The sequence below is a fragment of the Dendrobium catenatum genome, unplaced genomic scaffold (assembly GCF_001605985.2).
Source record: "Dendrobium catenatum unplaced genomic scaffold, ASM160598v2 fragScaff_scaffold_133, whole genome shotgun sequence".
Lineage (NCBI taxonomy): Eukaryota > Viridiplantae > Streptophyta > Magnoliopsida > Asparagales > Orchidaceae > Dendrobium > Dendrobium catenatum.
Window position 1 is genome coordinate 10151776 of NW_021318595.1, and position 13044 is coordinate 10164819.

The 13044-nt window shown below is 35.2% G+C and overlaps 1 protein-coding gene and 1 long non-coding RNA gene across 9 annotated transcripts in view; one reads left to right on the forward strand and one right to left on the reverse strand.

Moving 5' to 3' along the window:
* Window positions 1-11510, reverse strand: part of LOC110110024 (ABC transporter B family member 11) — a 28193-nt gene extending 16683 nt beyond the window's left edge. The window contains exons 1-9 of the mRNA XM_020841309.2: window positions 11121-11510; window positions 10568-10622; window positions 10302-10477; window positions 9996-10217; window positions 9666-9904; window positions 8381-8906; window positions 8007-8280; window positions 6848-7821; window positions 6430-6696 (exon numbers count right to left, since the gene is read on the reverse strand). Coding sequence (XP_020696968.1) covers window positions 6430-6696; window positions 6848-7821; window positions 8007-8280; window positions 8381-8906; window positions 9666-9904; window positions 9996-10217; window positions 10302-10477; window positions 10568-10622; window positions 11121-11498 — 3111 coding nt within the window. The 5' untranslated portion in view covers window positions 11499-11510. The remainder of the gene's footprint in view (window positions 1-6429; window positions 6697-6847; window positions 7822-8006; window positions 8281-8380; window positions 8907-9665; window positions 9905-9995; window positions 10218-10301; window positions 10478-10567; window positions 10623-11120) is intronic.
* Window positions 1-13044, forward strand: part of LOC110110028 — a 68269-nt gene that overhangs the window by 21183 nt on the left and 34042 nt on the right. For 3 of the 8 annotated variants that reach the window (XR_003702680.1, XR_003702682.1, XR_003702683.1), the window contains exons 2-3: window positions 10140-10227; window positions 12707-12847. This is a non-coding gene — a long non-coding RNA (uncharacterized LOC110110028). Of the gene's footprint in view, window positions 1-10033; window positions 10236-11375; window positions 11512-12706; window positions 12848-13044 lie in introns of those variants that run through there. The other 5 variants (XR_003702686.1, XR_003702687.1, XR_003702681.1 and 2 more) reach the window with 5 other exon arrangements.

Sequence of the window (13044 nt, forward strand, 5' to 3'; positions counted from 1 at the left end):
CATAAAACGGCGACCTTCCGATGACCCGGTTAGGAGAGTAGAGGTATTAGATTTGACTTATGTTAAGAAAGGTAGGGGTAGACCTAAAAAGACTTGGTTAGAAAATACTAGGAATGACCTTTCTTTATTAGATTTAAATGAGAATTTGACTTTTAATAGGACATAATGGAGAAAAAGGATTCATGTAGCCGACCCCACGTAGTGGGATAAAGGCTTGATGTTGTTGTTGTTGTAGTTTAAATCAAAGTTTATTATGTTTATTTAAATATTTTTCTTATTGATAATGTTTTATAAAGATGTACTTTTCCTTATTATATGTGTATTCATGATATACAGATTATAGTATGAATGATTATTAAAGCATGCAACATAATAAGTATGATCTATGATTATGGAAAGTATATTGAATATCAATTTAAAGTAAAATTTAACTACAGATGATGTATAACTTACAAGTGTATGTGGGACAAAAGAGTTCTCCTATATGAAACTACATTGCAAAGTGGGACAAAAGGGACCCTAAAAAATATGATACATGTATAATAGGTAGGGCAAAAGGAACCCCTAAAGAGACAAAAGAGATGTCCAGATAATTCAATGGCGATAATGTCAGGTTCATCTGGGCTCCATTGAATATTGTTATGATAGTATAACCAAATCTTTTATAGACTAAAATTGGTATTTAGTGCAAAATTCAAAAGAAGTAAATGCTAATGTTAATAATGATTTTATTATATTTTACAAGTAATTGTAATTTAATCAATGATGATTTCAATTTTTTGATTTATTAAAATTATAATATTTTAATTATTATTTAATTTGTATAGCTTATTGAGTTTCATAGATCATCAATATTTTTCTTACTATTATTGTTACAGAGAAGTGAAAGGAAAAGGTCGAAGAAGATTAAGTTGCAGATATTTCAATTTTATATGCTAGTTTTTAAATCTGTTAGTGAGTCTACATCTAAGTTATGTAGACAATTTAATAATATAATCTTTGATTTTGTATTAGTGGCTTTGTAAATATTTTATTTGATGTAATTGGAATTTTAGAAGCTTTAGTTTATGTGTTAGATGTAATGAACTGTTAATTATTTTATAGATGAACTATTAAATGCTTTATATGAGCATTTGGACATGAAAAAAATGTATCATATGAAAAATGTTATGTAATGTTAGTAACGCTCTATAGTACTGTTAAGGAGTACTATGAGGTGTTACATGCAAGTAGATGCATCTATCCCCTTCAAATAGAAGAATTGTACATGCAACAAGCACAATAACCTACTTGCAAGCAGAGACCAAATGGAAGGGATATATCATATGTAATGCAAAGACCGCAGCAAAATGCACAAGGAATGTAGCAACCACAAGCACACCTATAAGCTGTCGTAGCAGTCGTAGAAGACCAGCTATATACGTAAAACGTCATCTACGAACAAAATGCCAAATGACTACAACGAATGTAAATTCCTACTAGCTACTGAAGGAGGCTTGTTATACATTCAACATGCTTCTTGTGGGAAAATATGTAGGAACTACGATGGATGCAAGTATCTACAAATGCATAGCAGGAGATTTGTTAGTGCACAATAATCTACTTGCAAAAAATAACAAGTAATGCACGACAGTCTACCTGTACGAAACAGACAAATAATTGTAGTATGACGCCACGCCATCGGATCCGCTATATGTATACAAACGGACAAAAGGCACGTATGAGCTTCTAAATAGAACAGTACATTCGAATGACGGTTGCCCTAGTTAATCAACGTAAAATATTCAAAATACCCCCACATATGCACTATAATTTGTCTACACATAAACACAAAAAATGCATGTGTAATCATACACCCACATGGGCCCCGACGAGCGTGTTATGGGTACACACATGACGTCTAGAGATGCTACGCGGGTCAATAAATGAATCGCAGTTCGAGCCCAATCCTTCTATATGGATAGATATGAGTCGACACTGCTCGAATTATCAAACAGATATATGGTCAAGGTGTCGATCGAAATATCTGTTTTATACGTTTATATAAGGCCTTCAGACCTACCAACAAAATGGATTTATCAACAAAAAACATACAGCTGATACAAACCCGATCTTTTGTCAGCAAATTGACAAAGTCGTCAATGTTCAATCCACAAATGCAAATGCCCATGACCACCCCGATGATGGTCGTGTTGAACGTAGATCTCAACCTTAGGGGTTAACTCAAGTCATTTCAAATGCCTCCAAACTTCCATGAAGTTCAAATTCCAATACAATGCAATTGCCCATAATACCCCGATGATGGCCGTGTTGATAGAAAATCTCAACCTGAGAGGTTAATTTTAATATTTCAAAATTCTACCAAATTACCCCAAAATCCAAATATTTGAAATTGGAATCCATCATCGAACACTTAAAGCAAAAATTCATCCATCCTCCATAATCGCTTGCCAAGGTGGACAAATTTTGAAAATATAGCTTCAGCTCACAAAGAGCTAATGTCTGGTCGAAAATATTATTAGGATTCATTCTCAAACAGTCTCTTGCCAGTAAGGATGTGGCACGTGTCCTCTAACCGACAATTTTGCCGACAAATGGCACCGTAGGTAAATAGTTATGACTGAAGCCCTCTGAACCGGGTGGTTTGCTGCCAAATGACACCACTAAATTATAGTCATGGCTAGAGCCCATATGCTGCCCAATGACATCAAATTCTTGAGATATGAATCAATATGATATGATCGATAGGGCATAAAGGTCTCTGTCAGCTAAGGTGAATTTAAATTTATCCTCTTAAACAAATACTTACCCCAGGTCTACAAAGTACTCTTGTACAAAGTAACCCATGGATACCGACAAGGATCCTTCTGTCAGGTTGGGTCGACTACCTCCTTTGACTAAGTGGATCAGGGACCACGATGGCCTGGGATGACAAAACTATGGGATCTTGATCGAGTCCATTACCACTTCCCCCACCATCCGCTTTTAGTGCAATATGGTGAAATTTTCAGTTTTAAATATCAAATTTTCAAACCCTCTACCCATGCTACTATTATATGCCAGATATCATGTATTTCTACGTATCTGTTTGATAACTGGCCTTAATCAAAAATTTTCTCTTATTATTGGGAGTGGTAATTAACTATAGGGGCTTGCACCTATAGGCGCGCCTATAGGAAACCGGAACTCATATCATAAGTCCTCACAAAATGAGGACAAAATATCTGGGTAGTGTCTTATCTACAAACTCATCTGCCTTCCCAAAATTTACCCTAAAACTTAATATGTTAAAACTCTTCGAAAGCAATGGGAGGCCGGGGCGCGAATTTTTAGAGCCCAAAGTTAAAGAGAAAAATATTCCATCAAGTACAATCAATACAACAACAACAACATCAAGCCTTTATCCCACTACGTGGGGTCGACTACATGAATCCTTTTTCTCCATTGTGTCCTATTAAAAGCCAAATTCTTGTTTAAATCTAATAAAGAAATGTCATTTCTAATATTTTCTAACCAAGTCTTTTTAGGTCTGCCTCTACCTTTCTTAACATAAGTCAAATCTAATACCTCTACTCTCCTAACCAGGTCATCGGAAGGCCACCGTTTTATGTGACCAAACCATCTAAGGCGACTCTCTCTAATCTTATCTTCTACTGGAGCTACTCCAACCTTTTCACGTATATGCTCATTTCGTATCCTATCTCTAAGGGTAAAGCCACTCATCCACCTGAGCATCCTCATCTCTACCACACTTAACTTAGAATTATGCTTCTCTTTTAATGGCCAACATTCGACACCATAAAGCATTGTAGGCATCACCACCATCTTATAGAATTTTCCCTTAAGTTTGAGGGGTACTTTTCTATCACACAACAAGCCCGCGTAAAACTAGAGGGTTGCGTAAGGTAGTCGACAGCTAGCGTAAAACTTGTCGAATAATAATCACATGAATCCTTTAAGAAATTGTGTTAATGCTAGGGCGTCCCCTAGAAGCGACGCGCTATATGACCTAAATATAGTGACAAGTGTGCAAGGGCCGCTGTACCGGTGCCCGAGTGTAGTGTTAAATAGGCAATGGTTCCCACATCAATGACGGATGTGGGAAAATAAGCTAGTCCATGAAATTAAAAAATATGAAATTAAAATTAGGATAAGAACTTGGAATATAGATTCCTTTACAGAAAAATTAATGAAATTAATAGATATTATGATTCATAAGAAGTTAAATATTTTGTGCATTCAGAAAGCTAAATAGGTTGGAGAGAAGGCCAAGAAAATTGATAGTTTAGGATTTAAACTTTGGTATTCGAGTAGAAGTCGTATTAGAAATGATGTATGTGTTATTCTAGATAAGAATTTAAAGGATAATGTTATAAAAATTAATATGATTGGAGATAGAATTACTAGTTTAAAAATTATTTCTTAATACTAAGATTGTTAATATTATAAGTGCTTATGCTCCTCAAGTAGGTTTGAATATGAGTTCTAAATTACATTTTTGGAATGACTTAGAAGAATTAATACAAAAGATACCTCTTGAAGAAAGAATTTTTATTAGATGAGATTTAAATGAACATGTTGGTAGAGAGGTAGATGATTTTAAAAGCTTTCATGGTGACCATGAGTTTGGAACGAAAAATGAAGGTGACAAGACCATATTAGATTTTTGTTTAGCTTATGATTGTTTAATTGATAATACCTTATTTAAGAAAATGAATGAGCATCTCATCACTTATAAAAATGGATATAGTATAACTTAGATTGACTATTTTCTTATAAAAAAAATTAGATCGTTTAGATTGCAAATATTGTAAAGTTATTTCGAGTGAAAATTTATGTACTCAACATCAATTATTAGATTTGGACCTTAAGATAAAGCGGCAGAAAATAAAAAATAAAGTAAAAAGATATTCTAGGATTAGATGGGGGCATTTAAAGAATATTAATAAAAATATTTTTGAGAGTAAGATTTTAGTTCTTAAGATTTTGTCTGTGTATGAGGATGCTAATGTTATGTGGGAAAAAGTGACTAATGATATTAAAAATATTGCAAAAGATGTGCTTGGAGTATTAAAGGAAAAAAACTTATAATAGTAAAAATAATTTGTGGTGGAATCCAAATGTGTAAGAAAAGATTAGAAATAAGAAGATTTGTTATAAAAATTGGTTTATTTTTAACAATTCTGATAATTGGGAAAGATATAAAGAGGCTCGTAAGGAATTTAAGAAAATAGTATGCGATGCAAAGATCTTAATTTTTATTGATTTATTTAATAGAGATACTAAAGAGGGAGAAATATATATGTATAAGTTAGCCAAACAAAGAGATAGGAGTAGTAAGGATTTAGCTCAAGTGAAGTGTATTAAGGATGAAGATCAATAGGTGGGAAAAATAGAAAGGAACAAAGTAATAGTGACTCTTGAGGCATTTATCGGGCATAAAAGATTCATAAAATAATGTCTTGAGCACTGGAAAAATTAATATCAAAGGCACCTGCCTCGAACATCGCTATAAAAGCTTGAGGTGAAAAAGGCAAAACCTTATATAGGATTGCAAAAGCTCTATTATGACAGCTTGTCTCCTATGTAAAGGTTGGTAGGAAAGTAAAAAAGTTACTTGGGTAGCTAGGCACGTGTGCAAACGTTGCAGCCCCTAATGAATCCCCTCAATGGGGTATTTTTAGTAAATTTGAGTGCAGTTTCTTGTAGTTTCATGATGACTACCCCCTGTGAAGATGAGATGCTTATGATAGACAGATCATACAGCGCTTTATTTTTTTTTTTTCTGGGAAAAATTGAGGGCGTGACCATTTTATAAAGTAAAAAGATTGTACATGTATAAACCAAAAATTAGCCTGCAGCAAAAACAGAGGCTAAAACAAAAAGAAGCAATGGGCATTGAATTCGACAATGTATGAGGAAGGGATTCTATACTCAGAGCTTTGGGCGAGTTATGCGATATGACAACACATGGGAGCATGTATGCATTTGATGGCACGAATCTCTTAGGCACGATAAAGGGCCCCTGAGCATGCTTCAGCGGTTGCGCTACATGATAAATGTGCATCTTCATTCCACTGCACAGTGCGGCAAATTTGATGAGATGTTCTTGCTACAACTTGGTCCAAATGCATGCTTGAGAAGATTCATGACTTGAAAGAGCTAAGACAACATTCATGCTGTTTTGTTTTCCTAGTTCGCATGAATAATTCTGGCCTGAAAGGTTAAAATTTCACTTCATTGCATTAAATAAAAGGTTGGGATTCAATACTGCTTATGCCAATTAGATTAAAAAATCAACACTTATAAGCAATTTCTTTTAATTATACTTTAGCAGCTAATATCAGTAACAAACTTGCTTCAATTTCAATCATAGATAGCTAAGGCATAAGAATCAATTGTAATTGCTAATCTGAAGGCAGGCATTACCTGAAATACTTTGTCAAACGTTATCTTACCGACACCAACTAGGTGAGATCCAGCATAAAAGATGGCTGCATAAACACAAAATACTAATAGGTAGGAAACCCCATACGCCATTCCGCTAAGTATTCCTTGTTTGATTCCTGCTTTAATGGGGCCTTTGCATTTCTTTTTATATAGTTCCATTATCTTCTCCTCAGCTGAGAATGAAGCGATTGTCCTCATGCTTCCCAATGCATCATTTGCCACTTGACTTGCTTCCTCGTACATCTTCTGCAATAGTTTTGCAATATATAGTGAGATCATTATCTGAAAAGTGTTTAGGTTCTAGGATGTTGAAAACTTCTCATGGTTCTTATTTGATCCAATTTGCCTCAAATGTGATAGAAAGACTACAACGTTTAGATGAGATGTTGAGCCAAACCTCTGCATTAGCACTGAATCCTTTGTTAAACTTCATTCTAACAATTCCGTTGAGACTTATTATTGGTACTAATGCTAAGATAATAAGTGTGAGTTGCCAACTTGCAACAAAGGCAACTGCCAAGCCACAAACTAAGGTGGAAATATTCTGAACAAGTACTGCTAGTGCATCACCAACAAGGCTTCTTAAAGCAACGGCATCTGTTGAAAGTCTTGCACTAATTGCCCCGCTGGAGTTTTCAATTTGATCAAACCATGCTATCTCCATGTTGACCACCTTCTGAAATGTCATCAATCTAATCCTTCTAATCAGCTTTGCCCCAGCAATCGCAAACAAGTATGATCTTATTGGAATTGCCACCAGACCAACTGCACCAAATACCAAGTACATAGTTGACCAAAATATAGAATCTTTCTTAAGCTTATGTGGTGCCTCGTAGAAAGTCCTTATCATAGTAGATAGTAGTATTGCATAAGCAGGGTATAAAACCCCATTGAAAAATGCTGCTACTGAACCAAAAAGCAAAATCAGGGCCTCTGGCTTGTTAATATGTGCAAGGCGGCGTATAGATTCTTCTATAGACTTTTTAGATGGAATATCTTCTTTTGGTTCCCCTGATGGACTCTCTTGCCAGTTGATCGCAACTGGCAAAGCAGGCTCCGTGAAGAATAAATGGCCGCTCACATACCTCAAAGATGATTCTCTGCTAATGGATTGTTTTAGTGAACCTAGATCAACTGGCAAAGCAGGCTCCGTGAAGAATAAGTGGCCGCTCACATCCCTCAAAGATGATTCTCTGCTAATGGATTGTTTTAGTGAACCTTTCCTGCTCAATGATGATACTTCTATGGCTGGAAGAATAACTTCCACCGTTTGAGCCTGTGATGATTGATTAAAATTTTGGTCCATTTCTTGTAACCGAATGAGTTGGCTGTAAGCTCCCATTGGGTCCTTTTGTAGCTCTAAGTGAGAACCTAACCAAATTAAAAACTCGTAAGTGGTGTCTTCATATCGGATGAAGAAGTATACATTTCCTAATGACTAACTAGGTCATAACAATCCTAGTTCTACCGTTAAAAAAACTTTATTATTTTTGTTTAGGGTTTAGGGAATGAAAAATTAGCTAACTATTAATATTCATAGGCTAGCACAATATTACCTTTTTCGATAATTGAACCTTGGTGCATAACAGCAATGGTATCTGCATTTCTTACAGTGCTAAGGCGATGAGCAATTATAACAGTGGTGTGATTTATCATGACTCTATCTAATGCCTCTTGCACAACTTGCTCTGATTCTACATCTAGTGCACTTGTGGCTTCATCTAGAAGTAATATTCTTGGGTCTTTCAAGATAGCTCGAGCAATGGAGATCCTTTGCTTTTGACCTCCTGATAGTTGAGTACCTTGCTCTCCAACCATGGTATCCAGTCCCTGAGAAGAATGAGCTACTCCTGTTACAACCTATTTAGTTTATTTCAACGAACATGCACATATTTCTAATAAAACAATTCATCAGGAAGTTCAGAACAACCTGAGGCATCATATTAATGAATTTTGAAGCATTAGCTAGTTCAGTTGCAGCTTTGATCTCTTCAATTGTTGCATTGTTTTTGCCATAGGTGATATTATCTCCAATGGTTGAGCCAAAGAGGATAGGCTCCTGGCTAACCAATCCAATTTTCTCTCTGAGCCATCTTAGTTGGAATTGTTTAATATTTGTGCCATCAATGAGAACCACACCATCTTGTGGATCATAAAACCGTTCTATTAGGCTGATCACTGTTGATTTCCCGCTTCCACTCCCTCCAACCAATGCTACTGTTGTGCCGTGCTGAATGAAAAGTGATAATCCAGTGAATATTTTCTGTTCTGGTCTGGAAGGATAGCTAAAATGAACATCTTTAAACTCTATGCTCCCAACAATAACATCCAATGTTTTTCCTGTTGAGTCAGTCGCGTCAATTTCTGGCTTTCTATTGATAGTCTCAAACATCTTATAAGCCGCAGCTTGTCCTGCAGCAAATGCTGCCATGCACGGGGATACCTGAGCCAAAGAGCTGAAAGAATAGCAAGTCGATTGTCAGTCACGCTGCTTACTAAGCCAAGTTACCAAATGAGAGCACTAACTCAACGACAAGGCAAAGTTCATTCAAAATTGCGAAATATCTCATGGAGATATATGTTACTGTACCTTCTGTATGTTATATATGACTGTTCCTATCTGTACATGATAATTTGTCTAAATATGCATGCTTACATTTCTTAATAGAAGTTATAATAGTTAGCTGAAAAGGACACTCTTACATTCGAATAAAAGAAGTCTGGATAAAGTAGTGTATAAGGAAAGGCATGGAAAAAAGACCCATTTCTAGTCCCTCCACATCACCAGTTGGAATTACACTATGAAATGCTCTAGAATAGAAGAGCAGGTAGTTTCTACTTCCTCAAGAATCCTTCATGAAAACTGGCATTCGGGAAGTTAGTGGCGGTGCAATAATACCCACCAGAAGTTAACCATGAAAAATCAATATCAATAGAAGATAAATTACTAAAGCCTCCTCTTGCCATATCCCCGTGACCAAGTGAAACATTACTTATACTAGCAAAATAGTAATTGCTAGTGAACAAGTTTATGCATGCCCCTGACACTAATTGCATCCAGTTAACTGAAAAGTATGATAAGAAACTTGCTTTCATATGAACACTTTTTATGCCGGTTTAGAAGTTAAATTGTTTGAATGTTTTCCATATTTATGCTTCTAGTTTTGTTCTTTTGAATATACATGTTAAAAAATTACCACATGTTAGTAACTTACGAGGAACCAAATAAGACCGAAAATATAATGGAAATAACTTTCCCACCATTGTAGCCTCTTTGCAGTATCAATTTTGCTCCATACCAAAAGCCCAAAGAAAGTGCACAGTAGGATAAAAAAGTAAGAATACCAGAGCCGAATCCAGCAACAATGCCCTCATTAATGCTGGATTTGTAGGCGTTTTTTAGAGTCTTTTCAAAATTTTTCACTGATAGATTTTCCCCAGTAAAAGAAGCCACCTGAAACATAACAGTTTTTAGAATGAATCGTACCATACTTTTTATTTGTAAACAATCATAACTGATGTAAATTTAGTTACGTGTGACATACAGTTCTTATTGAGCTTATTGTTTGCTGTACAATTATAGATGTTTCTGCATTGGCGTTTTGTCCAATTGAAGCTGTCTTGATTGTAACTTTTGATATGATTACACTGCAAAGTCCGATTATGGGAATAACGGATATCATGACCAGGGTGAGAAGCCACCCTTGAGCAAATGCAATGATGAAGGCCGTGAAGAATGTAGATGTTAGCCCAATGAACTTTCCAACCTGCAGATTGGTAAGAGTGTAAGAATGACCAACGACATGAATTCGTTTATTGTTTCTATTATTTCAATGAATTAGAGTTGGAACCTTTTCGCCCATGGCATCTTGAATGAGGACGGTGTCCCCAGATATCCTGCTTACAATTTCACCTGTATTTCCTTCCTTGTCAAAGAATGCAATTTCTTGCTTTAATAATGCTTTCAAGTACGAATTCCTTATTCTAGCCGCCTGCCGTTCCCCAGTGACCATCCAACAAGACACCTCTGTTTCCACATATATGCCAATTATTAGTTCAGACTAAAACTTTTATCAACTTTATTTAATTGTTTAAGAAAATGAAGTAGCATACATACGGAAAAATGATGAGAAACCTGCGCCAATTGCCAGGTAGACTATGTTTAGACATACCTGCACGCATAAACCATTTCCTTTTTAATAGTTCATATAAAACTGAGAGACCTTTTAGATATTAATAAATGTTGTTTTTGAGTTCATTTGGTAAAATATCTTGTACAAATGATTTGAATTAGAAAACAATTTGATTTATTAAACATGGAAGATAGAAGGGCCAAGACACAGAGACACTAATATATGATTATAGTACTTTTATGTCATATATTCATTTATATAAATTTATGTGGCTTCAAATATACGTTCACATGCACCTACAACATCTTATTCAGGAGGAATAAGAAATCTCATGATATTTTGCGGATAAAGGAGGCAATTTTTTGATTTATCTTTATTGTTCGTGGTTCGAACCAGACAAAATAGTTTAGTAAGCAGCTGTTAGGAGCTGCAGCAAGTCTTTCTAAACTAAAGTTCTCTACTCCGAGGACTCTTTTCACTATTGACAGGTAGTTTAAAATTTAAACAAGACAATCTTTGAAAGAAAGCTTCATGTACCTTGGAAACTCTGTGAACCACTTGATCGATATCTGGATCTTCTCCAAAAGTGTTGATTAAACTTCCCACGATGACTGTAAGAAGAGGCATAGTAGCTCCATTTGCCAATGCTCCAGCCGTGCCCAGAGTCATCAAAATAATATCAGTTGAATCCGAGAAGGAGAACAGCTTATAGATTGGAACAACTTTAGTCTCCTGGTCCTCTTTCTTGCCATCTCTTGCATCCTGCTTTATTTCACTGCCATTTCCTTCTGCTTTTGTTGAGATTGAGTTCCAGGAAGTTGGAGCAATTAAATTTTGGAGATCATGGCTTACTCCATCCTCCTCAATTGGGGAATCATCTATTCTACTCGACATTTTCCTCATCAGTTTTTCCATCACTGTTGAAAAGGTTGAACTTTCTCAGTTTTCTATTTATTGTTATGCATTGACACTAAACAGTAAAAATCCAGGGAGGGAACGGTTCTATAATCTGTGTAGAAATTTTCTGATCTTATAGCTCGGGGAATTGCTCAAAGACTTAGGGAAAGATGAGAAAAACTTCAATAAACAAAGAAGAATGGCATGTTAAATAGAAGCAGAACTGTTTTTTTGGTTCTTGTTTGACCAACTTATAAACACTTGTATGTTTTGGAGCTTTTTGTTTTTCAAAAAGAAAATAATCCGAGTAAAAGATGAAACTGCTTACGAATTCAAATGTTGTTTTTGAACTTTAATTCATGCAAAAAAAAAAGCAAATAAAAATTAAAAATAAACAATAAATACAAAGGCAACCGAAAAATATTTCTCAAGTCTGCAATTAGGTAAGTAAAACGCACCGAGGAAACTCCCAGCAAGGAATGTTTGCCAAAAGACTCAAAACAATAACAAGAGGTTTGCGTTTTCATTGACTCATTGTTACTGGTAAAATGAATCAATTGGAAAATTGTCTTTCATTTCTTGGAAGAAATAATAGCTTATTGGAAGAAATAATAGCTTATTGCTTCCGGTTGTTCTGACCTCTTAGTTGTCCGTCTAAATTATTATTAACACCATTCGGTTAATTTAGTAAGAAATTTCTGAAAGGAACATAAATATTTTTTAGTTGACTGATTCAACGGCTACTTAATAAAAAAATTTTCTCTACGAGTTAGTAGGCTCTCCTGGGAATGCTTTTGAGCTGTTTTATTTCTAAATGTTTATAATCATGAGGTTTTATACTCATTATTTTCTTTCTTTTGGCTATTAATTTATAATGGTAACATCATTTTATTAATGATATTAATTAGACATGATTTTCAAATTTTTTGAAACTCTAAGTTATTAATTAAATGAAGGCATTAATGCCAGAGAGTCCTGTTATACCATTAAAATAACAACCTAAGAAAAAAATATCATTGTTAATGGACATAAGAAAAATTGATGCAATCATTTTTATAATGAGATTACTAAGCTTCCCTTCACCCTCCGCTCTCTTGTTTCTCTCTTATTATATAATGTCGCTTCTTATATATAATTTTTTTACCTGTCATCAGAGTATTATGGTGTTTCTTTAATGTAAATGTGGGCAGCCGGACAGATAAAACTGATTGGGTTACATCATGCAGGTTGAGGCGCAGAAATATATACTGGCTTTAAATCCTTTCTTTTATTTCTTCTTGTGGCCTTATCTGGAGAAGACGATAACATGCAATATAGCAAATTAAACGACAACGTGCAACACGGGAAAACTGTGAACCCAATGACAGGTACGGTTACATTGCTCACAATTTTCTGTTTTGCAAATCCTAAAAATGTTGACTCGCTTTCACGGTTTTTACGCTTCTACTTCTGCTCCTGGTTTTGCCCATCTTCTACTTTTATATAATGATAATCCAGGCTTCAGTTGATTGATTTCACATGCATCATGTTGATGTGTAACCCGTTTATGAATGTTGAGCTTGCT